Below are 25,593 nucleotides of genomic sequence, written 5' to 3'. Positions count from 1 at the left end.
GCAAATCCCCATAGAAAACCTCTCCTGCTCTGGCCAGTTGGTGGCAGCAGAGAGCACTGTGTCAGACTGTGGGGGAGGCACAGAAGGAAACTCTTTGGCTTAATAAAACCTATTACTAAGTTTCTTAAAATCGCTTGAACTGTTGATTTCTGCAAAAGAAAATTTTTAATTTAAAGGGGTTATCCAGCGCTACAAAAACATGGCTACTTGTCCCCCTCTCTTGTCTCCAGTTCAGGTGCGGTTTGCAGTGGGGGGAGTTGCCATGTTTTTGTAGCGCTGCAAGTCTGCACAGGAGCCGTCACCATAAAATGAGACATAAAAAGAGACACAGCCCCCATTTGGACGAGGCTCCCACCAGTTACTAGGGTCTCTTCTATAGACTGTGAGGGTCCCAGCCTCTTATGCCCTATGAATGCAGTAAGGCAATCACCTCATGAGGAAGCGTCTCCTGCAGCAGTAATATGTGGCGCTCCGGCAGACATCTAAGGCGTGTGTACAGGAGAGCTGGCAGCAGGACAAGGGTAACTCAGCACTGGCACAGAGCGGCCAGAGGGTGTGGTGTTACTGCACAGCTGACTCAGCTGGAAATCTACCGGAATCCACAGCTCAATAAGGAGAGCGCACACTCACAGCAACCACTGGGGCACTAGGAGACCCTCAAAATGCAGATGCTTACCTGGGGGTATTGGCGGTGCTATCTGTGCTCTGATGGACTGTGAGACAATGCAGTATAGCAACAGCGGCCGGTCCCCAACTCCATGGGAGCAGCTACTCCTGGAAGGGGAACAAAAAGGAAAATTAAAGGGGATGTCGCTAATAAATTACTACTGCCCCTCGGTATAGGACAATGTGTGCCGACTCACCAAACCCTATCCACCTAGTAAAACAGGGATGGGGGAACCTTCAGCCCTCCAGCTGTGGCAAAACTACAATTCCCATCATGCCTGGACAGCCAAAGCTTTAGCTGTCCAGGCATGATGGGAATTGTAGTTTTGAGTACAAAGGCACAGGAGGGGCATGTCCTAATGCTGATAGCCACTCCCCTTAGACAAGTTTGGAAGATTCCTTAAAGGGGTACTACATTTTAAAAAAACAAGTGAGGTCCATATGCTTTATTAGGGCTCGGTTGAATTAGATCAACCTGACATCATCTCAGTAGGGACCATGTATTACTAGGTTCTTGCTCTGGCTGTCCAGGCATGATGGGATTTGTAGTTTTGCAGCACCCAAGGTTCCCTGCCCTTGACCTATAGTACATAGCGGGGCGGCTCCTGTCACACATAGGGTGCTATATGTGTACACTGAGGCGTATACTTTTATGGGATCCAGATAATTGTGCGTTAGGTCACCCAGCAAACCCTAACGTCCCCAGTACATGTGGGGTTAAACAGGGTCTATGTATGTAATGTACATGGGAGCTATGCCGGGGCTTATGGTAAACGAAACGTGAACCGTATTGCCCATTACCAATGGCCAGCTGGTATACAGTATTGGCCGGCTGGTATACAGTATTGGCCGGCTGGTATACAGTATTGGCCGGCTGGTATACGTTATCGGCCGGCTGGTATACGTTATCGGCCGGCTGGTATACGGGATTGGCCAGCCGGTATACGCCATTGGTAAACCAACCAGAACCGATGTGACAGCGACACAGAATCCGGGCCACATTGGCGCACTCCCTTTATAAGTTATGCCCACACTTTATAAGGCACTTATGGGATAAAGCTGGCATCATATGTCCCTATGGCATATGGAGACATATGTACATACTAGTGGGTCACAATCCCACACATTTCTCCCAGTCACCACCTCTTCCACACACCACTCCCCCCCTACACCCCCAGATGGTACGGTCCACACACCCGCTCCCCCCCCTACACCCCCAGATGGTACGGTCCACACACCCGCTCCCCCCCCTACACCCCCAGATGGTACGGTCCACACACCCGCTACCCATATTCCTACCTGATCCCCCGGGATGTGGCCGGTCCCTCTCCTCCTGCTCTCCGCTTTGTCCCTCGCCACCGCAATGCTCCACATCCCCACCCCCGGAAGTGACGCTAAATCGCGAGGTGGGGGGCCGCCGGTATCCCGAGGGGTGGGTTCTGGGAGCCGGTATCCGGCATTGGAGGGAGGAGCCAGTGTTCTGGGACAAACAGATATTAGGGGCGGGGCCTGAGAGGCTGCCGCCGCCATCTTTGTTCCGGGCAGTGCGGGATACATTAGTGTCTGCTATGAGGTGACCCCGTGTTGGATGATACTGAGGACGTGTATGTATTCCCCAGCCCCTCCGGGTTGGGATTGGGGGCGGTGTAGGGCACAGCTGGCAGGGTTGGTCGGTTGGGCCTGGGCTTCTTGGTGACTTCAGATACCCAATAATCGGTGGAAGTTATAGTCACATGACCTGGCTGCCTGCAGTGGGTGTCAGGGTGGTCACCAAGACTTGATTAAATGATTTCTCTGCCATGAAAGTCACCCTCCTATATAAGTGCATGACCTTGACCTGTGCTCAGGGTCAGGCCATGTGACTTGGGTCCAATCCTATAGTGATTGCTCCAGGATGGACCTGACAATGGGTGTTACAGCCTATGGACTTTCCTAGGAAGAATCGTTAATTTGCATTGTATTAAATTGCAAGAAAATCGCATTGTGCAACTGCGGCGAGTTATACCGAGGCGTAATAAGTCACCTACAGAAGCCGTGGACGTTCATCTTCATACAATCTGACAGCCGTAAGCCTGACACTATAGCACATTGCTGCATTATGTGGTGGCACTATATGGCAGCACACTGGGAAGCATTGCTGCATGACATGGTGGCACTATATGGCAGCACATCGGGAAGCATTGCTGCATGATATGGTGGCACTATATGGCTGCACACCGGGAAGCATTGCTGCATGACATGGTGGCACTATATGGCTGCACACCGGGAAGCATTGCTGCATGACATGGTGGCACTGTATGGCTGCACACTGGGAAGCATTGCTGCATGACATGGTGGCACTATATGGCAGCACATCGGGAAGCATTGCTGCATGATATGGTGGCACTATATGGCTGCACACCGGGAAGCATTGCTGCATGATATGATGGCACCATATGGCAGCACATCGGGAAGCATTGCTGCATGACATGGTGGCACTATATGGCAGCACACCGGGAAGCATTGCTGCATGACATGGTGGCACTATATGGCAGCACATCGGGAAGCATTGCTGCATGACATGGTGGCACTATATGGCAGCACACCGGGAAGCATTGCTGCATGACATGGTGGCACTATATGGCAGCACACCGGGAAGCATTGCTGCACTATATGGTGGCACTATATGGCAGCACACCGGGAAGCATTGCTGCATTACATGGTGGCACCGTATGGCAGGCAGCACACCGGGAAGCATTGCTGCACTATATGGTGGCACTATATGGCAGCACACTGGGAAGCATTGCTGCATGACATGGTGGCACTGTATGGCAGCACACTGGGAAGCATTGCTGCATGACATGGTGGCACTATACGGCTGCACACCGGGAAGCATTGCTGCATGACATGATGGCACTATATGGCAGCACACCGGGAAGCATTGCTGCATAACATGATGGCACCATATGGCAGCACACCGGGAAGCATTGCTGCATGACATGGTGGCACTATATGGCAGCACACCGGGAAGCATTGCTGCATAACATGATGGCACCATATGGCAGCACATCGGGAAGCATTGCTGCATGACATGGTGGCACTATATGGCAGCACACCAGAAGCATTGCTGGTTGACATGGTGGCACTATATGGCTGCACACCGGGAAGCATTGCTGCATGACATGATGGCACCATATGGCAGCACACCGGGAAGCATTGCTGCATAACATGATGGCACCATATGGCAGCACTCTTTGTGTCTCTGATCCTGTAGTATACAGCCCCAGGCTCTCTGTGTGCTGCCATATAGTCTCCATATATCAAGCCTGAATTGGTGCCATTAGAGCTTTAATACACATTAGATTTCTCTGTGCACATTCACACTCAGCCCAGCCAGGCATGCTTGCATTCTGAATAGGACGAGTGGAGTAAGCCGTGTCAGACATCTTTCCCAGAGAACAAAAGGACCAGCATGTTGGTTTGCCCCACCCAGATTTACACTGTGATCCCAGCGAGAGGCCTCAGCTGCTTACACTGTGATGTGGCCAAATGCAAGTGAGGTGCAGTATCCTGGCATATCCGCTACATAGTGTACAGAGCCCAGGCCTCCTGCTCCGTTCATAGTGTATATTTGGGCACTTCAGCATCTGATTGGTGGGGTGCCAGGTGCAGCAGCCCCCCATCTGATATTGATGGCCTGTGCTGAGTATAGATCATAAATGGAAAAGTCCTTTAACAGACGGCCCCACCATTGCACCCTGCTGTCTTTCCCCAGACTATTTTCAGGCACTTGGCAGCAGGGAGTTTGGTATTCCCATTAGCTCTCCTGCCATTGACAGCAGCCACTGTCACCTTTGACTGTAGTGATGTTGTGAATAAGAAACTTCCAGCTTCCTGCTGGTGTGATGATGTGGGGAGGACACACTGCCCCCTGCTGGTGTGATGTAGGAGACACACTGCCCCCTGCTGGTGTGATGATGGGGAGGACACACTGCTCCCTACTGGTGTGATGATATGGGGAAGGCTATACTGCCCCCTGCTGGTGTGATGATATGGGGAAGGCTATACTGCCCCCTGCTGGTGTGATGATATGGGGAAGGCTATACTGCCCCCTGCTGGTGTGATGTGGGGAAGGATATAGTGCTCTCTGCTTGTGTGATGATGTGGAGAGGACAGATTGCTTCCTGCTGGTCTGGTGTGATAATGTGGGGAGGACACACTGCTGGGGTTAGGATGGGGAGGACACACTGCTGCCCCCTGCTGGTGTGATTATGTGGGGAGGACACAAAGCCTCCTGCTGATATTATGAAGTGGGGAGGACACACTGCCCCCTGCTGATATTATGATGTGGGGAGGACACACTGTCCCCTGCTGGTGTGATGATGTGGTATATGATGATATGTGATAATCATTGTATATGGAATGGCAAATTCATATGGACAGTAAGTGAGCATTATACCGTATACCTGTAGCAGTGGCTCTTTGTGTTACCTGGCCAGGCTCGGGCTGAGGATTGGTACATGGTGGCATTATCCAAGGCAACGCAACCAGTTCAGCTATTGGCAGCAAGGTCACCGAGTTGCACTAAGCAAAGGGGGGGGGGGATGTCTCCATCTATTAAAGGAGTAGTGGTCGTAATCTCGTGTCAGTCACATGATCTCATCTCTGTAATGTGCGGCTGCTGGAGTTACACAATACACCTTGTAGTTCCTCTGTATGACACACGTTTTTTCTGTGTAACCCGACAGCAATCTATGTATAACACTGGATGTGCTTTTATTTTTTAATATTATTATTATTGTTGTTTTTTTCTGCATAAACTCCTGATTTTGTCCTTTTGTGTTACAGTTTTATCCTGGAATGTGGACTCTAAAAGCCACAATCCAAATGGTGCAGGCTACACCAGGGCTGCCGAGTAGCCCCCTGTTCTCACTGATGTATGAACTGTGATCTAGAAAGGTTCCCAGATTGTGGTTCCTTGTATAGTCACGGTGGTAGCGACTAGTATAGTGACTAGTATAGTATAGTGACGGTGGTAAATTAGGAGGAACACACACGCTCCGAGCACAGAATGTAAATGCGAATGATATGCTATGGAACGGAGCTCTGAGCTGTGTCAGTACAGTAGCGCAAAGATTTAAACAGTTTTGGAGCTCCAAGCATCATAATGAATGTTGATGGCGGGAGTGCCAATTCGCCCGTGCACAAGCCCCTTATAGTCAGGAATCAGGACCAGGAGTAACATGTAAGGCCTCATTCACACGTCCGAAATGACGTGTGAATGTAGCCTTAGGGCCCTATTCCACGGGCCGAGCAACTATGTAAACGAGCGCCGATCTGCTAGATCGGCGCTCATTTACTGGGCCTATTCCACGGCCCGATGATTGTTTAGCGAGGGCTGCAGGGACATCGTTACCGATGTCCTTGAAGCCCTTGCAGCATACATTACCTAGCAGGGCTTCTCCTTCGCTCCGTCTTCCTCCCCGGGTCCCGTGGCGCAGCACCAGCTTCGGTGCGGCCTGACTGAGCTGTCAGACCGCTCAGCCAATCACTGGTCGTGGCGGTCCCGGCCTGTGATTGGCTGAGCGGTCTGACAGCTCAGTCTGGCCGCTCCAAAGTTGATGCTGCACGCAGGACCCGGGGAGGAAGACGGAGCGAAGGAGAAGCCCTGCTAGGTAATGTATGCTGCTTGGATCGTCGGTCGCCGCGCACAGCTATTCCACCATAGCGATGCGTGGGTGGCGAACAACGATTTTAGGTTTGAACCTAAATGAACGATCAGCCGATTACACGATCATCGGCTGATCATTCTCTCTATTCCACTGAGAGATAATCGGCCGAATCGGGCTGATTCGGCCGATTATCGCTCCCGTGGAATGGGCCCCTTAGGCAGATGGTTTTAATGGTATACAGGTGTATACTTGTTAGGAAATTCCCATAAAGCCGTGGTTTTCCTGGATGTCATGTATACAATAGGATGATGGGAGGTGTTGGTAATCTCTGGCTTTGTCAGACATTTAAGGGCACAGTACTTGGGTGGTAGGAGACGAGCAGGGTGTTGTCCTCCATCCCTGACACCAGTATGGCGGGAGCGGTAGGTGATATGAAGCGATGCAGAACTTTTTCTTCTTAGACCTTCCTCTGTCTATTAGCAGCCCTGTCTTATTGCAGTACTATGTACGTGTATTATTGTGCACATTAGGTTATATAGTATTTAATATGGAGTGTGACTATAGAAGGAGCTTTAAATACTTGTATCTGTTCTCGGCACGTAGACGCGTTTCCAGTCCTGACCTGGATCTGCCAGTTCTTGTACATTCAACTTGAGCAGATTCCATACAGTCCTGTTGAAGCTAGCACGTCCAGTTCTGCCCTTATATACTACAGTACTTTATATGTTTTTATTACCCAGGCTACCTAAGATTTCTCAGCAAGTCAAGTGCTTGAGACAGGAGATTGGGCGACCTAATGCTGCGTTTACACGGAACGATAATTCGCCCGATCGTACGATTAACAATTTCGAAGTAACAATTTTTTTTTTATAACGATCAGCGTTTAGACGGTACGATATATCGTACGGAAAAATTGTTTTGCGATCGTTTTGCGATCGATTAGGCCTATCTCGCACATAAGTAAAATTGGCGAACAACTGTTTACACGGAACGACGATTTAAGAACACGTTCAAAGATCAAAATTAACGATTTCTCGCTCGTCCTTTGATTGTTCGTTGCGTTTACACGTACGATTATCGTTCGAATTCGATCGTTATCGTGCAAATTCGCACGATAATCGTTCCGTGTAAACGCAGCATTAGTGGATGTCATAACGGCCCCGTGACTGCAGGATCATGCAGGTGACCCATACTGGTACAGATAGGGGGATGAGAGCGTCATCTATTACACCTAAAAAAGTTTAAAGGGGTTGTCCAGTGAAAATCTTATTCTTTTAAGTCAACTGGTGTCAGAAAGTTGTATAGATTTGTAATTTACTTCTATTTAAAAATCTCAGGTCTTCCCATACTTATCAGCTGCTGTATGTCCTGCAGCAAGTGGTGTATTCTTTCCAGTCTGCCACCTCTACTGCCACCTATGTCAGGAACTGTTCAGAGCAGTAGCAAATCCTCATAGAAAACCTCTCCTGCTCATGACATACAGCAGTTCATAAGCACTGGAAGACACATCTATATAACTTTCTATGACCGGTTGATTTGAAAGAAAAGGTTTTTCACCAGAGTACCCCTTTAATGTAAGGGTTTACATAGCATATTTTTGGTGAAAGCATTGATTGCTATATGTACGATTGCACTGAATCAGCCATTGACAGGAGAATATACACCATTGTGTATCTCCAGCCTCTCCGCATCATGCTGGCAGTGACGGGCCTATTCAGAAGCAGAGTGGCTGGATACATGGTGACTGCACATAGACAATGGTGTAAGGGACACTGCAGCACCTCCGCCTACTGCGCCCATGTGAGTATCTCTTACCAAGCTTTACTTAAGAGGATAAACCTCGGCTAATCTCCGTGTAAGCTCACCGGGGTCACCACACACAGAGGGCGATCAATCTACCTGTGGAACAGTCCATAGGTGTTTAGTATGTCTTTGTCATGTCATGATTTAAAGGGGCATTTCAGATTTGTTAAGCAGGGGTGTCAAACTTGCGGCCTGCCGGCTGTTGCAAAATTGCAGTTCCCATCATGTCTGCTGGACCTAAATGTCCTAAATAATGGCAGGGATCCATTACTTTATAATTAGTGGGACTGCTACTATCTTAAAAAAGATGAGGGCAGCGGTGCACCCCTTTACTATTTTCCCCATGTTTCTGGTCACCGGCCATGCACAATGCCAAGTAAATGGAGGACTGGAGCCGTTCCCTGCACAGGAGGCCTGCACAAAGTCAGTGCTGTGTCCCCTTTACTTCTTATAATCAGTCGGGGTCCCAGAGATTGAAGCCCCCTCACCCCTTTACTCTCATGGAGATCACCCCCTACCGTCCCCTTCATTCTCCTAATTGGTGAGAGTCCTAGAGATCACCCCCTACCACCCCCTTTATTCTTCCAATAGGTGAGAGTCCTAGAGATCACCCCCTTTATTCTTCCAATAGGTGAGGGTCCTAGAGATCACCCCCTTTATTCTTCCAATTAGTGAGGGTCCTAGAGATCACCCCCTACTTTCCCCTTTATTCTTCCAATTGGTGAGGGTCCTAGAGATCATGCCCTACCACCCCCTTCATTATCCCAATTGGTGAGGGTCCTAGAGATCATGCCCTACCACCCCCTTCATTATCCCAATTGGTGAGGGTCCTAGAGATCACCCCCTACCTCCCCCTTCATTCTTCCGATTGGTCAGGATCCTAATGGTTAGACCCCTTGTGATCATAACGTCACACCATATCCTATGTATATGCCGTTATGTTATGAGATGGCAATGAGAGGATGGTAAATCCTCTTCCAAAGACCACCTCCCGATAAACTGTGAACAATTGTCAGTTCCCCCATATATTACGCACATTGGAACTCCCCCTCCCCCTTCCCCATGCCGAAAATTTTCTTTCACATCAACTGGTGCCAGAGATTTGGTTTTACTACTATTAAATAAATCCTCAAATCTTCCAGTACTTATCAGCTGTTGTATGTCCTGCAGGAAGTGGTGTATTCTTTCCAGTCTGGTGAGCAGGAAAGGTTTTCTATAGGGATTTGCTACTGCTGTAGACAGTTCTTGACATGGACAGAGGGGGCAGCAGAGAACACTGTGTCAGACTGGAAAGAATACACCACTTCCTGCAGGACATACAGCAGCTGATAGGTACTGGAAGACTTTTTATTGTTAACTACACCTTTAATAATCATTGTTTTGTTATAAGCCATTGTGTTATAAGCCAGCCTTCAGTGTCAGGGCATGCTGAGAGTTGTAGTTTTACACCAGCTATAGAGATGCAGGTTGGAGAACAGTGCTTTACACTAGTGAAAGTGGATGAAGATGGATGGTGCAGGCAGTAATGGGCCCCCCTCACATCCACCATGTCAAATCAAGTATTCCTATTTTAGCCTTTGCTTATTCACTATTAATTCTGCAGAATTAACGTCTCTGGAGAACAAAGCCCCGAGGAGGCATAGGACACATCCTGTGCACGTGCCGTAAGCGGCCGTATTATTAGTCAGCCTATCAGCGACATGGGAAATGGTCTGCTCTTACAATTCTCAGGCCTGAGGTCCTGGCTCCAATAAGCAGATGGTGTGTGATGTGCCAGCGCTTTCCACACACATCAGTGAACGCTTAAAGAGACCCTGTCAGTAGGTTTAGGCCGTCCTATCTCAGAGTAGCATAAACTAGTGCCAGAGAAGCTGAACAGAACGATGTATCACTCACATTGTTCTGTGCAGCTGATCCAGAGAGATCCTCCTGAATAACCTGGACAATAAGTAGTCCTCTCCTTTATGTGCATGAGCTCAGTAGCCTGGATATTCATGAGAAGCAGAAAACTCCGCCCACCAGCTGCTGATGGGTAGTTATCTATCCATGCTGTGTATAGCAGATGGCTGTCAATCAGCAGCTGGAGGGCAGGGGAGGGGTGTGGCAAGAACCCCATTCTCCTGCATATTAGGAGAATGGCTGAACAGAATGATGTAAGTAATACACCGATCTGTTCAGCATTTCCGTCACTAGTTTATGCTGCCCTTTTTTAAGGCGGCATAAACCTAGTGACAGATTCCCGTTAGGTATGTTAGGAAGTATTCACACAGAGCAGCAAGACTGATGAAACTGTAAAACTTTTCTGGTTGCCCATAGCAACCCATCACTGTGCAGCTTTCTAGTCATAGGGGGAGATTTATCAAACTTGGTGTTAGGCCCCGTTCCCACTGAGCAAAGGTAGCGGAATGAACATGTTCATTCTTCAGCGCGTACAGAGCAGGAGCGCGCGCCTCCCATAGACTCCCATTATGAGCGGGAGGCTAACGGCATTCCGCGGTGGACAATTCCGTCGCGGAATTCCGCTGCCTTTGCTCAGTGGGAACGGGGCCTAAAGTGAAACTGGCTCAGTTGCCCCTAGCAACCAATCAGATTCCACCTTTCATTTTCCAAAGAGTCTGTGAGGAATCAAAATAGAGGAATCTGATTGGTTGCTAGGGGCAACTGAGCCAGTTTCACTTTACACCATGTTTGATAAATCTCCCCCATAGTCTACTCATCAATACCATCAATTTTTATTAGAGTTTAAAGGGATTATCCAGGATTGGAAAGAAAGCACAGCTACTTTCATGCCAAAACAGCACCACCCCTGTCCTCAGGTTGTATGTGGTATTACAGTTCAGCTCCATTCACTTTAATAGATTAAGGCATGCTCAGCTCAGGTGAGCGTGTGTCTTTAACAGGAGGTAGAGAAAAAACACATTTTTTATTTTAGACTCAAATGATCAGACATGTTCATATCCAACTTTCTGATCCTTCTTTTCTCCTGACATCTGGCATTGAGGAAGGCCCCCATACACATTAGATGGTTGGAGAGTTACCACGGCCAATAATTGGTGGCCACGGCCAGAATATATCCAGATGCCCCTTCATGGCTTTTTGCCAGCTGGTGGCGCTCTTCTGATAATGTGTGCAATGCCCAGATGCAGCTCTGTAAGATGATAGTATGTGATACAGACATGACAGGAATTGCAGTGGAGCTGCGTATAATATTGTGTAATGCTCCATGTTATTCATTAATCCTCCTACAGAATTCTTTGCCCCGTGGGTCAGAGCCGGAGGTCACATTGGGGTACATAGGGCATCATTTCATCAGCTCCTGTGGCCATTACTGTATGGCGCCCATTCAAGTAGGCCCAGCGCTGTGCGCTCTAGTGCACGCTTACTGAATACCAGCCTCTCTGCCAGCATGCACTCACATTCTTTAGCGCTTACAAAGGCCAAAGTCCGGGGTCTGATTTTACTGTCTGGTTCCTTATATAAAGGGGGGGGGGGGCAGTTATCCGGTCACTGGTCTTTACAGCCTCAGAGGAGGGGGATTCGCAGCTGCCTCTCACCTCTCTATGCTTTTACTACCCACACACAGGAGAAGATGGCAAAACGAATCCAGGCCCGGAGACTGGAGGGAGTGGATGAAAATATCTGGTGAGTACAATTAGTGATTACCTCAATGGGTTTGATGGGCCGAGAGCCAAAATCAATTAGTCGTGGGGTCAGATATGCTCTTATTATGAAGGTGTATTCCCCACTAGTTGTATGGTGGCACCTGTGTGTATGTGTGTGTGTGTGTGTCTGTGTGTATAATATACATTCTTCAGTTATATCTGAGTTGGGTGACACAGTTTTTTTCAAAAAACAGTGCCACTCCTGTTCTTAGGTCGTCTGTGGTATTACAACTTGGCTCTTTACCCTTCTATGGAACGTAGCTGCAATACCACACACAAACTAAGGGCAAGAATGGTGCTGTTTCTGGAAGGACACAGCTGGGCTTTTCTAATCCTGAATAACCCCTTTAAATATTTCTCTGGAAAGGATATTACTATGAAATATCTATTAGTAATATTTGGCTGCACATTTCTCCTAGGAATAATAGACTTGCGGCTGGCAGCTGGTTAAAGGCTGGGTCCACACTACGTTTTTGCAATCCATTTTTTGCAAAAAAACAGATGCATTTGTGTGCATCCATTTTGATCCGTTTTTCTATTGACTTCCAATGTAAAAAAAAATAAAAAAGTATCAAAACGGACACAAAAGTAAGATCGGCTACGTTTTTGTGTATGTTAATATGTCACATAAATATAGCAATTTTTTTTTATCAGAGCTGAGACCACCATGATCACTACATATAGGTGGGAGAAGCGTGGAACTCTGCGCTTCACTCTGTGGCTCGCTGTTCTATCTGTTGCAGGAGACCATCTCTTTTGTAAGTCTGTGGAGCCTGTCTCCTGCCACAAGTCAGATGGGGTGAAGCGCAGAGCCTTGTGCTTCTCCTGTTTATATCCAGAAATCAGTGTCATCAGAGAGAGGAGTGATGCAGATGAAAGAAATGTGGTGGGGCACAAAGTGATATCCATGCCCTGGGCACCTATGAGCCTGCCCCACCACTATGTAATGACTATAGCTTTTTATCTGGGAATAGGGGCAGCCCTTACAAGGAAGTTTTCCAGTATCTAAGTCCGAGCTGAACTCATGACTTCTCGGGTCTTAACCGTGTTATGTTTCTTGCAGGGTGGAGTTTGTCAGCCTCGCTGATGAGTATAAGACCGTAAACCTGGGACAAGGCTTTCCTGACTTTTCTCCCCCGACCTATGTAAAAGAAGCGTTCTCCAAAGCCATTGCAGATGAGCACAGGCTACTTAACCAGTATACCAGAGCCTTTGTGAGTACCACACTTCCTTCCTCCATAGTATTCCACAGAACGGGATGCAACTCATTCAACTGCCATTGGACCGGTGGGTCATCACACACATCCAGCTCCTCCATTAGATGGAAAATCACACCCGACTTCTTTGTTTTGGGAAAAATAAGTTGCAGCAAGAGTGCTCTTACCCTTAGGGTCCTATTACACGGGCCAATGGGGGCCTGATTAAAATTGTAAACATGCGCCGATCTTCTAGATTGGCGCTCGTTTACTGGGCCTAATACATGGTCTAATAATCGTTTAGCAAGGGCTGCACAGACATTGTTAGCAATGTCCGTGCAGCCCTTGCCCAAACAATTAATACATTACCTGTCCACACTCCCAGTCTTTTCCTGCACTCGCATCCAGGTCCGGTGGCTGCAGCTTTAGAGCGGTCTCTGAGCTGACAGGCCACTTAGCCAATCACTGGCTGAGACCGCAGCGTCCAGTCTCTGAAGCGGCAGCCACAGTGTTTGGATGCATGCAGAGCGCAGGAGAGGACAGGGAGCATGGAGAGGTAATGTATTCACTGTTTGTTCGATTGTCAGTCAGCGACCACGCATCGCTGTTAATCATAGCAATGCGCGCCCGACGCCCGATGATTTTAGGTTCATCGGCTGATTGTTGTCTCAATTACAGTTCGTCTGAGTATCGCTCCGTATAATAGGGCTCTTACCCTTACCAAACAGAACACAGGGACGATCGTTCTGCTGTCAGTTATCGCAGGTGTATGGCCAGCCTAACTCTTGTACTCTACCCCAATCCTCAATGGAGTTCTTTTCACCACAGGGTCACCCGCCTCTGGTAAAGGCCCTTGCCCAGCTGTTCGGACCACTTCTGGGGCAAGAACTCAATCCTCTCACCAATGTCCTGGTGTCAGTGGGCGCATACGGTGCTCTCTTCTGTGCCTTCCAAGCTCTGGTGGATGAAGGTGATGAGGTAAGACAGTATAGTATCACCCAACATAATATCTGCCTTATATTATGCATTGTTCATGCCCCTCATTTATCTCTTCTGCTATTCAGTGTCCACTCCTCCTTAAGGGTGCGTTCACACTTACAGGATCTGCAGTAGATTTGATGACGTTGATTTGAAGCTGTAGATTTGCTTTGAATCTTCAAGTTCAAATCTGCGCCATCAAATCTTGCTGCAGATCCTGTACGTGTGAACGCACCCTTAGGCTATGTTCACATTGCGTGTACACCCGGCCGTTCCGTGACCGCGGAGCTCTGATGCGGGCGCTTGCTTCACTGTGTGAACTGACAGGTCTTTCTGCGGCCGGAATTCACTGAATTCCGGCCGCAGAAAACTGTGTACGATGTGTGTACGCTCCGGCCGGGATCCAATTGAACATAAAGCTATGTTCACACACCGCAAAACTACGCCCGTAGTTCTGCGGCGAGAACTACGGCCGTAGTTTTACGTAGTGTGAACATAGCCTTAAGGAGGATGTGTATTTGTTGGTGATGCAGTGTTGGGCACACTAGATTAAGCAGTCTATGCCTCTCCATGTGCTCTGTTACAGATACCAACTAAAAGTTAGTCACCATTACCAGAACTAGCTGTACATGATCTACACAAGTTATCGGAGGAGGGAGCTTCCAATTACCAGTGCTAACTCCCAAGTTATGGAAACATATAACTCTATGGGGTTACATAACTACATAGAACAGCCGGCTTGGCTGCTTTAGACTAAGGGCCCTATTCCACAGTAACAATAATTGGCCGGATCGGCCCCATTTAGCCCGATTCGGCCGATTATCGTTCGGTGAAATAGAGAGAACGATCAGCCGATCGTTCATTTAGGGTCAGACCTAAAATCATCGTTCCCCCACCGCGCATCGCTATGGTTGAATAGCGGTGCGCGGTGGGCGACCGACGATTTGACAAGCAGCATCATACATTACCTGTCCAGGCTTCTTCTCCGCGCTGTGTCCCTCCCCGGGTCCCGAGCGCTCTATCTTCAGAATGGCCGGTCAGCTGCCAGGCCACACTCAGCCAATCAGAGGCCGGGACCGCCGCGGCCTGTGATTGGCTGAGTGTGGCCTGTCGGCTGACCGGCCTTTCTGAAGATAGAGCGCGCGGGACCCGGGGAGGAAGACAGCGCGGAGAAGAAGCCTGGACAGGTAATGTATGATGCTGCAAGGGCAGCCCTCGTTCAACGATCATCGGGCCGTGGAATAGGCCCAGTAAACGAGCTGCGATCTAGCAGATCGCCGCTCGTTTACATCGTTGATCGGGCCCTCCTCGACCTGTGGAATAGGACCCTAATTCTCTGTCATCTGTAACAAGGTCAAAAAGGGACGAGGAGGGCCTCAATTTAGTGTCATAGGCCACACTGACCCATCATATGGAAAAGAGCCAAGACTGTATGTGTTTGCATACTTTATTTTTACAGTATGAAGTAGCATAGTAGATGCTATTTCATGTAAAGGTATATAGTATGCAATTTCCTTTTTCCATTTTTTTATGTGAGGTCCTATTAGTGATATATGGCCATACAATATATACACACAGGCTTCCCTCTTCACTCTTACTGTAATGTGAATAGAGCCTTGAAGGGGAGTTTGATTTGGACAATAATATGAAATAAATGTCTGAGAAATACTGGGACTGGAGCCCACATTGACATCTGGCAACCTCTGGTCTGCCATCTATGGGAATAAAGACAAGAATTAGCTAAAAAAAAGATACCCAATAAGCCAAAAATAAGTTCTAAGACCAACTTGCGTAACTTTTTATTTCAGGTGATTATTATCGAGCCGTTCTTCGACAGCTATGAACCAATGACATTAATGGCCGGAGGACGATGTGTATATGTTCCCCTGAGACCCGTAAGTGGTTTTATCTTCCTAAGATGCAATATGTTATGAGGGGCTGAGTGTTATAATGGGGAACACGCTTCCATAGGTGGCAGTGCTGCTACCAGAAGGCTCCATGTTGCCACCATCACTATGTACAACAGAATTATGGGTAATAGTAACTTTCATGTACTTGGAGATAAACTAAGGGTGGCCGTACATTGTTAATAACTTTCCTAGCCTTTCTTTACTTAACATTCAGGGCAGTTGAAAGTTCATGTGGTCCCTATGGGGAGGGGTAAGTGGCAGCCAGACATCTTTGGTGGTAGTTTATCGCTCCCAGAACAAAAGGGTTGGGCTTTGAAAATCCATCATGCCAGACCCTTCTCTCCTCTGACATCAAGGCACGACACACAGTTGGCCAAACCCACCAGTGGTGTCATGTTAGGCCAATGTTAGTAAGAGGTGTTTTTCTATGATGTTCCAGTAATAACATTATAACTTATTAGGAGTTCCTGAGCTTCTGGGGCGTCACATAGATATAACTATATTTCATTGTGAGCTTTACAGCAAACCAGCCCCAAGTGGTATACCTTTACAGTGCATCACCTCCATTATCAGACCTCTCATATAACCTCTTCTCTCTTTTGTAACCAGAAGTCTGCAGAAGATGGAAAACCCCCAAATAGCGGTGACTGGAGGCTGGACCCCGCTGAGCTGGAAGCCAAGATCAATAAGAATACTAAAGTTCTCGTAGTAAACACCCCAAATAATCCACTGGGAAAAGTAAGTGAGAGTTTCTTCATCAGCCTTATAGTATTGCAGAGTGAGTATGATATATACCACTGTATACTGTATTAGGTATAAAGGTGATAATAGGATAGTCATGTGTTGCAGTACCTGACTATAAATAAATATATATATATAGTGACATTTCTTTAAAGGGGTATTCCACTCAAACGTGGTGAGACTAATAATTCCTTCCATAATTGTTATTATCTATACCGTCTCCTTCCCCCATTTTACAGCTGCTTCTTTCTGCTAAAGGCACAAAAATCTGTCTGTGAGCTTTTCTTTCTGTCTCCCCCTCCCTTCTGAGACAGCTGATGTAAACAAGTCCCTGGCAGGCTTTATCTGCAACATTGTAGCTTCTTTGTAATGCCGGGAGGGTTAATCACAGTGACTTCATCATCTTGACCTGAGAATAACCCTCCCAGCATTACAAAGAAGTTACAATGTTGAAGATACTGCCAGTCAGTCAGGGGTTTGTTTACATCAGCTGTCTCAGAAGGGAGGGGGGAGGAAGGGGAAAACAGAAAGCAGCAGCTCAGAACTGGGGTAAAGAGACTGAATAGATAAAAACAAGTATGGAAGGAATTGTTAGTCTCACCATGGGCAGCAACATATCAAAAATTAAGTTTGAGTGGAATACCGCTTTAGCACAGAAAGCAATAGTCCAGACTACCCAACGTGCTTTCCAAGTGATGTCACAAGACCAGCATCCGAAGAGTAATATAGCCAGTTAAAGGGGTTGAAATCACTGGACACCCCCTTTAACTAGCTATATCTGATCAGTCTTCAGCTGCTGAGGATAGGGGATGAGTGTCTTTTGTGGAAGACTCAGTAAAAGAGTTATCTGGAGAATAGAAACATTTCCTGCATGATGGGGGTGGTGTAAAAATAATAAATATGCCATACTCACCTCATCCCGTCCCCCCTGCAGCTGCTGCACAGATGCTCCTGGTCCTTAGCTGGTCTCTGGGTTCTGAGCCGTCCTGACTCCACAGGATCTGCTTACTAAGCCAGTCATTGACCAAGGTTGGACACCTCTGCGGTCACAATGCTCTCATGTGTGTTAACAGTTAATCTAATTGTGATGGATCATCCAATTGGGCCATGTCTGGTTGGCCTGTAAATATCCGACTTAAAGGGGATAGCTACATTGGACACCCCTTTTTGTTTAAAGGGTCTGCTGGGATCTGTAATTGCTGGGAGAACAAAGCAGACAGTGTTCAGTTTCTGCACAGCGCCCCCACAGTAGGAATGAAGTATTAAACAGTTCTAACTAAAATAAATGCAATTATGTATTGGGGCCTCTTTGGACTTCTTGGTCTCTTAGGACATAAGATGTGTTACTTTACTCGCTTGTTTTTGCAGGTGTTCAGTAAAGAAGAGCTGGAAGAGATTGCTAATATCTGTGTGAAATATGACCTTCTCTGCATCTCTGATGAAGTGTATGAATGGCTGGTGTATGATGGGAACCAACACATACGAATCGGTAAGTATGACAAGTAATGAGCTGCAGGGTCCTAGAAAGGTTGGCTTGCATACTAGGGCATCTTAGGGTGTCGGTGAAAGGCCCCTCTCTCGCTAGAAGTTTATCAAGGACATCAGGAGATGCAGATTAGCTGATCTTATTGCCAAGGCAAAGTAAAGTACCAGAAACCACTCCTGAATATGAGTTTTGCAGCAGAGGCATCTGATGATGTACCGTTGCCTTAAAGTGTACCTCTCCCTGCTCTGCGTTAGAAAAAAGAGTCACGCTTATAATGGAGCTCTATAGAGCGGGGAGGGGACACACTGCAGCGCATCTTCTCCCGGCTCATGATCGGTACGGGTTTGAACATTCAGACCTGGACTAATCAAAACTTTTGACTTGTCAAGTTTTTAGGAAAAGACAGGCAGCACTTTAAAATGTACCTGTCACTTTAAAAAAACTTTTGCCATAAAGTAAGGTGTAACCATTCTATAAGGGGCTGCACACTGCTTTTGCCTACGTTATTTGGCCAGGAAGGTGATGCAGATGGTCTTATGGGTCTTTAACCATGTGCCTTTCAATGTCCCTAGCTAGTCTTCCAGGAATGTGGGACCGAACCATAACAATAGGAAGTGCCGGCAAGACATTCAGCGCCACTGGATGGAAGGTGACTATAGTGACCGATGTCACACCTCTATATCTGCTGGGTTATATTTAAAGTGATTCTGTCACCCCCTTTCTGTATGAGTTCTTCTCCACACAGCTGTAAAGCCTAAATTCTGCAGTTTTCATACCTTACTTTATAATAGATTTCTTGGTGCTTGGTCCAGTGAAAAATGCTTTTTATCATAGGTGGATTGTGTTTCGCCCCGCCCACATATGCACTGTAGGCCCCGCCCCTCCGTGACATCAATGTTGTCTAGGTCCCACCCCCTCGGGGACCATTGGAATGGGCCGACCTAGAGGGGGTGGGGCTGGAATTCTAATAGGTGAAGTGGCGCAGCGGCCGTGAAGCCCGGCCCAGGTGGCACAATCCACGAACGATAAAAAGCATTTTTCACTGGACCAAGCACCAAGAAATCTATTATAAAGTAAGGTATGAAAACTGCAGAATTTAGGCTTTACAGCTGTGTCCTGAAGGGAGATTCTGCACCTCCAGAGGTTTCTGGCAGCAGTCTACTTCTTTCTCTGTATTCAGAACACATGCATGCTTCTGTACCTTTCTATCTAGAGCAGACTATACACATAAAATTGGCTAAACAAATGCTTAAAGGGGTATTCCAGGGAAAATCAATAATTTAGCAATGGAAAGGGTTAACCAAGGTTAACCCTTTCCTTATATACTTACCTGTCCATTATTGGCCCCCCAAGGAGATCTCCGGTCCGGTCACGTGAGCGTCCAGCTTGCCACTCCCGGATCCTCTGTCCTTCCGGTTCGGTGATGTCACCACCCGGCCGACGGCTGCTGTCTTTCTTATTAGCAGCAGAGCACTGAACCCTGACTGGCTTGGTAGCGTGCAGCCAATCAGGGTTCAGTGCTCTGCGTCCCCTGCTGTAAGTTATCAGGGTTTGGGGGGGCTCAGTGCCGGTGTCAGAACTACATTAGGGCAATGTGAGGGGTACCTGCGGCATTACTTCATTCATAGCCACCAGACACCCGTAGCGGAGCTATGAATGAAGTAATGCGCCCACCGCATCCCTTACCCTCCCGGGACTCAGGGTCAGTATCACTGACACCCGGGGGGGCGGGAAGTCCTGTAAAGTAATGCTGATCGGCTGCTGCTGATCCCCCCCTGGCCCCCCTCCCTGTGTCCCTGTCAGATCTCTCACCCCCACCCCCCAAAGCGCACTGCTGCACTGGCCCGATCTCTGCACCTCTGATCTCCTGCATCAAGCAGCTGGCGGTACACAGCTGACAGGCGCTGTGTGACTGAGGCAGGAGAGATTTCTTCCTTGCTCCGTACACAGCGCCTGTCAGCTTAGTTTTATCGGGGTGATTGACAGCCGCTGTGTACGGAGCAAGGAAGAGATCTCTCCTGCCTCGGTTACCTTGGTTAATCCTTTCCATTGCTAAATTATTGATTTTCCCTGGAATACCCCTTTAACTTGACGGAGCATACATGTACTGAATGGAAAAGTCTGCTGCCAGGCATCTCTAGCGGAGACTTGGCTCCTTGAAAGCAAAAGGCTGGGCTGAGCTGAACAAGCAGGTTTGAGGGGATCATACATATTTCATTCCTTCTTTCTCTGTTACAGGTCGGCTGGGCCTTTGGGCCAGATGACCTTCTTAAACATCTCCGGACGGTCCATCAGAATTCTGTCTATCACTGTGCTACTGGTGCCCAGGTAAGAGGATTAGAATGACAGACGCCCTTCATGGAAGCGAGAAGGACAGGAGACGGCCCATATACCTGTATATACACTGATAGGGCCTATAGAAAGAGGCTTTACAAAGCGTCTCTGAGAAAGCCTGGCAGCAGCAGGTTACAGTGTGCCTAAACCTCCAGCAAACTTACCGTATGAGGCAGTTGAGTCTATGTCTATGAGTCCATACATGGCTACTCGGCCAAGGAGAGCCAAGTAAAAGTGGCGCAGGGAGGGCTCATCCAACTACTTTTGCCCCTTCATTACAGCTATCTGTGAGGGTCTCAGCACAGGAGCCCCCACCAATCCAAACTTATGACTTGTCAGAAGTTTGCTCAAAGTTTAGGCATACTTTAATCAGACTTTAAGGATAAGTCCAGTGGATCATAAAAGCTGACAGCAGGCAGGGCAGGGGGGAGATTTATACTATTTATTTAAGTACTAACCTACCACTCCCTGTGCCCGCTGTGAGCGGCGGATCCGGCCCCGGGATCTCCGGAGCTGACATGTCATGACCTGGCTGATGGACTGGGGGGACACCACTCTAGTCACTGATTGGCTGAGCAGCCAGTCCATTAGCCGGGACAGGCTTTTTCCCAAACATGAAATCATCCCAACTCGGGGGGGGAGGGAAATGCCCTCCAGTCGAAGTCCAGAGGCCGATTGCGTCGCTCACCGCAGGCACAGGGAGAGGTAAGTGCTTACTTGTAATCAATTTCCGGCTGCCAGATTTTGTAATCCGCCGGACTTCTCCTTTAAGATGAGCAGATGCCCCGGTGACTGCCATGTAGAAGCGGAAGCTCTGCCTCTGGACTGTATAGTAACCTGTGCTTGTCCTGTAGGAAGCAGTGGCCCATGGGTTTCAGAAGGAACTGGAGAGGCTAGGAAAGCCGGATTGTTACTTTGTACAGCTGCGGGATGAGCTGCAGAAGAAGCGGGACCGGCTTTACCGCTGCCTTACAGAGGTGGGGATGAAACCTCTGATATCCCAAGGCTCCTACTTTATGATCGCTGACATCTCTCGCTTCAGTAAGTTTGCAAACCTCCTCACATTACCTGTCCATTATTGTAGGGTTTAGTGTCACAGTTAACATGGCGGTTTTCATTCTCCCACTCAGAATCCGTGGTTCCCCCTCCCACCGACCACAATCTACCTTATGACAACTACTTTACAAGATGGATGATGAAACATAAAGTGAGTAATATACAGGCAAATACCAGAATCAAATGAAAAGACTTGATTCAGTTTTAAAGGGGTACTGCAAAAAAACTCAAGTCCAGTACTTATCAGATGTTGTATGTCCTGCAGGAAGTGGTGTATTCTTTTCAGTCTGACACAGTGCTCTCTGTTGCCACCTCTGTCCATGTCAGGAACTGTCCAGAGCAGCAGCAAATCCCCATAGATTGTAGCAGCAAGTCCTGGATTATAGAGGATAGAGGAGCCCTCCATCTAGGTGGATGCTTAGGTGGATTGCATGAGATGCCTGTAACGAATAATTCTACCCAATTGACTTTCTAACTTTTACAGGTTTCATGATCATTCAAGCAGTATAGTTAGACTTGGTTAAAAGTTGTAATTTCTGCTTTTCACTTTAAGCCATTCATAAGGGTCTCTCTCGCTTTTCTTCCTTGCAGCAATTGGCCGCTATCCCAGTCTCTGCCTTTTACAGCCCCCCTCATAAGAAGAAGTTTGAGAACTACATTAGGTTTTGCTTTGTAAAGGTGAGTATGTATCTGACGTTTCATTAGATGGTATCATTGGGTGTGGATTGCTAAATACATACAGTCCATCGTGGGATTTAAAGAGTCACTGTCATATTTTTTTTTTTTCTTTCAGAAATCAATAGTACGGGAGATTTTAAGAAACTTTGTAATTGGGTTTATTAGGCAAATATGCCATTATCTGCATTCAAAACGACTTTCCCCAGGTCCCCCGCCCCTCCTCTCTCTATTTCCCCTACTCATTATCAGGAAATCATGTTGCATCAGACGTGCCCCTGTCTGTTCTATGGAGAGGGGAGGGGCCAGGAGGGAGATTAGTCAGCATCAAAGAACAGAGAACAAAGAATTATGCAGTGGGAGCTGTGTGAAAGCCAGTAGTCAGAGGTCAGAGAGGTCAGTGCTGACTTCAGAGGAGATAGCCTGGTGATGTAGCTGTAAATTAACTCTTTGTTGTCCTGTTTTGGTGCCTCATCTCCCTCCACCCCTTCCCTTTCCATAGAGAACAATGAAGACAGGTGAGAGAGCTTCAAACTGCTTTCTCATGATAAAAATGCATTTTTTGGTTAATAAACCCAATTACAAAGTAATCCTAAAATCACCTGTACTATTGATTTTAGAAATTTTGAAAATCGTGCAGCCGGCAGGGGCAAGAATGAATTTGATCAGGAGTAGGCACTTGCCTCTCCACGTGACTGTGGTGAGTGGCGGGACGACCTTGGGACTCCCACCAGAAGGCATTTTTCCCTAAGTTGTGATGTCATCATGCCTGTCCCGGCAGATGGTCAAACAGTGACTAGAGTGGCATCCGGCCCCAGTCACTGACTAGCTGAGTGGCCAATCCATCAGCCGGGTCATGACGTGTCACCTGCAGACCCCGTCAGGAGTCCTGAGGCCAGTCCCGCAGCTCACCACAGGCACGGGGAGAGGTAAGTACCTACTACTGATCAAATTCCTTCCTGACCCTGTCGGCTGCAGAATTTTCAGAATTGCTGGACTTCTCCTTTTGTGACCGTGGCATTCTTTCAAAAAACAAACACTCATTCGGCTCTGTAGATGGAAAACGGAAAGCGTTAACACCTAGAATGTGCCAAGTGTTGCTAGATATTCATTAGACGCCAATACTCACCCGCTAATGATTGACAGGTTTCCTTCTATACAGTCATTTTTTCATTCTTAATGCGACAATTAAGGGGTAATGTAGCATAGCGTTACTCAGTAGCAATGGTAAAGAATGCACAAGGTTCCTATATGTTATACAGTGTGTGCACTAGGGGGCAGTGTGGACACTGATGAGCATCGCTCGCTATGTTTTCTCAGGAGGACGCAACACTGGATGCAGCGGAGAAGATTCTACAGAAGTGGAGCAGCGAGTCTACCAGACCGGAGGAGCAATAATGGCAGCTAGTGTATCATCGCCGCATGTGATGTAATGTCCAGGGAGCCACTCTGATTTGCACATGTTAACTATAAAACTAGAATTACTTTTGGTTTTTGACTGGTGCGTTGTGATTTGGACAAAATGTGAAAACCTATATTATATGTTATATTCTGTCCAAATAGTCCAAAAGCAAAAAAAAAAAAAAAAAAAAGGTCCAAATGGCAATAACAATGTCTGAAATGTTCAACTTTAAAATCAAAAGAGAAATCTGCATTGAAATAATATGGCTGCAGATTTTGCAATGGAAACAATTTTGTTGCGGATTGTAACTACATTCACTTTTTTTCTCCATATTAAACACATTAAAGAGGAAATCCTAACAAAAACGGCAGGCAAGGGGTGGGGGTGAGAAAGTAATAAACAAATAAACTCACCGGCCCTCGTGCCTCCATTGCGCCACTACTGGGTCCTGTTCACCGCCACCAGCTTTCAATTTCAAATGGAAACCAGGTATGTCACATACCTGACTCTTGCACCTGCAACAGCATGGCCTAGCTGAGCGATTGCTCTCTCAGCCAGTCAGTGACTGGGACAGTGTCCCACCCCAGTCACTGATTGGCTGAGCATGCAATCACTCAGCCGGATGCGTGACATAGCAGCTAGAAGAGGCTGTGAACAGGACCCGGGAGCGGCACTACAGGGCATGAGGATTGGTAGGTTTACATTGTTTTATTATTTTCCCACATCACCCTGCCTATCTGTATGTTTTCTACTTTGTGAGACTTCCCCATATTTTGCTCCAAATCTCTGTTGGAAAATCTGCTGGTGTATATATTTTGCTGCGGACCACTGTGGTATTTGTGCAGCATACCCCAATATGGGTTGCACTTACTTAAATGGGCACTGTCATTAAAAAAAACTTTTGACTTGACACAGGGACATGTCGAAAATCTTGATTGATCTGAGTCTTACTGCTGAGATCCCCACAATCATTGTTTACCGGCCGCACATCTGTCTGTGTAAACGGGGGCTGTGCGGCCGATAGCAATGTATTTAAATGGCCGCACGAACAATACAGGGATTGTTCGTGCAGCCCCGCCTCTTGATTAGTTGTGCTTTGTAAAGGCAATTCAAACGAGAGCTGATCTTACTGATTGACCCTGAGAGAAAAGAAAATAACTCACGAGTGGTGTTTCCATTATCTTCTATTGTCTACCTCACTGGTTTGACAAGACCCCCTGAGGAAGTCTGAAAGAGTTGTGACGGAAATACGACATGACCATAATGCATAAGTAAGGAGCCACGATTTACTCCTTATGGACGCAGAAAGCCCTGTCAGTTCACACAATGGAGCGAGCGGCTCCGGTCGCACGCTCCATAGTATGCAGTGGGGAGTTCTGATGCGGGTGCGCACTGATGCGCCCGCATCAGAACTTAGCAGTACTAAAGATCCGGCCGGGACGGGTCACGGAATGGCCGGTCACTTACAAGGTCTGAACATGGCCTATGAATGTAAACAGCTGATCTGAAGTACAAGCCATGACTTCTATGTGCATAGCTTGTCCACTGAATTACTGTGAGAATACAAAATTATATAAAAATAGTACAGGAACTTTAGTACCCCTTAGCAAGTATTCTCAGGAGAGCTTACAGGTCCTTACAGGCTAGCTTCACATTCTTTTTGGGGTCTCCATCACAGAATCCCTTTCAAATAACAGGACAATAAAACGCAGTTGACAATATTTTTTTTGTCCGACTACAATCCAGTGAAATGGATGAAGAGAGTCCTTTAAAATCAGTGGGCTCTGTTGGCATTTATCATGCAGTAGGCCGGGTCCTTTTACTGCTGTTCAATGGATTCTGCAATGGGGGCCTCCAACCTATCAGTTTAGATACATACAATTGGCCTATGCAATGGACCTATAGTAAGTATTTTGTACATATACACTTGGTAGTCTTGTCCATGGTCTGTGAATGCAGAAATTCAGCATTGATCTTTTACTGTATTTTAGTAAAAAAAAATAATAATAAAATGCAGAGATTTAGGTTTTGTA

General features: G+C 47.3%; 2 protein-coding genes across 6 annotated transcripts in view; one reads left to right on the top strand and one right to left on the bottom strand.

Moving 5' to 3' along the window:
• Positions 1–2,127, bottom strand: part of LRRC8A (leucine rich repeat containing 8 VRAC subunit A) — an 11,405-nt gene extending 9,278 nt beyond the window's left edge. The window contains exons 1-2 of the mRNA XM_069943441.1: positions 1,966–2,127; positions 677–774 (exon numbers count right to left, since the gene is read on the bottom strand). The gene's annotated coding sequence lies outside the window, so the exon portion shown is untranslated. The remainder of the gene's footprint in view (positions 1–676; positions 775–1,965) is intronic.
• Positions 1,999–25,593, top strand: KYAT1 (kynurenine aminotransferase 1). 5 transcript variants are annotated; one of them, XM_069943443.1, is made up of 14 exons: positions 2,180–2,270; positions 7,998–8,117; positions 11,704–11,762; positions 12,846–12,996; positions 13,807–13,956; positions 15,765–15,851; positions 16,476–16,604; positions 17,976–18,096; positions 18,666–18,742; positions 20,332–20,421; positions 21,282–21,468; positions 21,558–21,634; positions 22,075–22,161; positions 23,479–25,593. In XM_069943443.1, the coding sequence occupies exons 2-14, from the start codon at positions 8,010–8,012 to the stop codon at positions 23,554–23,556; spliced, it is 1,401 nt and encodes a 466-aa protein (XP_069799544.1). In that variant the 5' UTR covers positions 2,180–2,270; positions 7,998–8,009; the 3' UTR covers positions 23,557–25,593. The 5 variants fall into 5 exon arrangements, with proteins under 5 accessions (XP_069799547.1, XP_069799544.1, XP_069799546.1 ...); XM_069943446.1 differs by lacking the exons at positions 2,180–2,270; positions 7,998–8,117 and adding an exon at positions 1,999–2,072; XM_069943445.1 differs by lacking the exon at positions 7,998–8,117.

This window comes from Dendropsophus ebraccatus, chromosome 10, assembly GCF_027789765.1.
Source record: "Dendropsophus ebraccatus isolate aDenEbr1 chromosome 10, aDenEbr1.pat, whole genome shotgun sequence".
Taxonomy (NCBI): Eukaryota; Metazoa; Chordata; class Amphibia; order Anura; family Hylidae; genus Dendropsophus; species Dendropsophus ebraccatus.
The sequence above is the reverse complement of the archived record's forward strand: the minus strand, read 5'-3'. Positions and strand labels throughout refer to the sequence as shown.

Excerpts from the sequence above, each read along its gene's own strand:
- KYAT1 (XM_069943442.1), top strand. The coding sequence starts at position 11,527 with ATGCACTCACATTCTTTAGCGCTTACAAAGGCCAAAGTCCGGGGTCTG. Across the intron at positions 15,852-16,475 it reads TATATGTTCCCCTGAGACCC|AAGTCTGCAGAAGATGGAAA; the intron begins GTAAGTGGTTTT and ends TTTTGTAACCAG. Across the intron at positions 21,635-22,074 it reads GATGGATGATGAAACATAAA|CAATTGGCCGCTATCCCAGT; the intron begins GTGAGTAATATA and ends TCTTCCTTGCAG.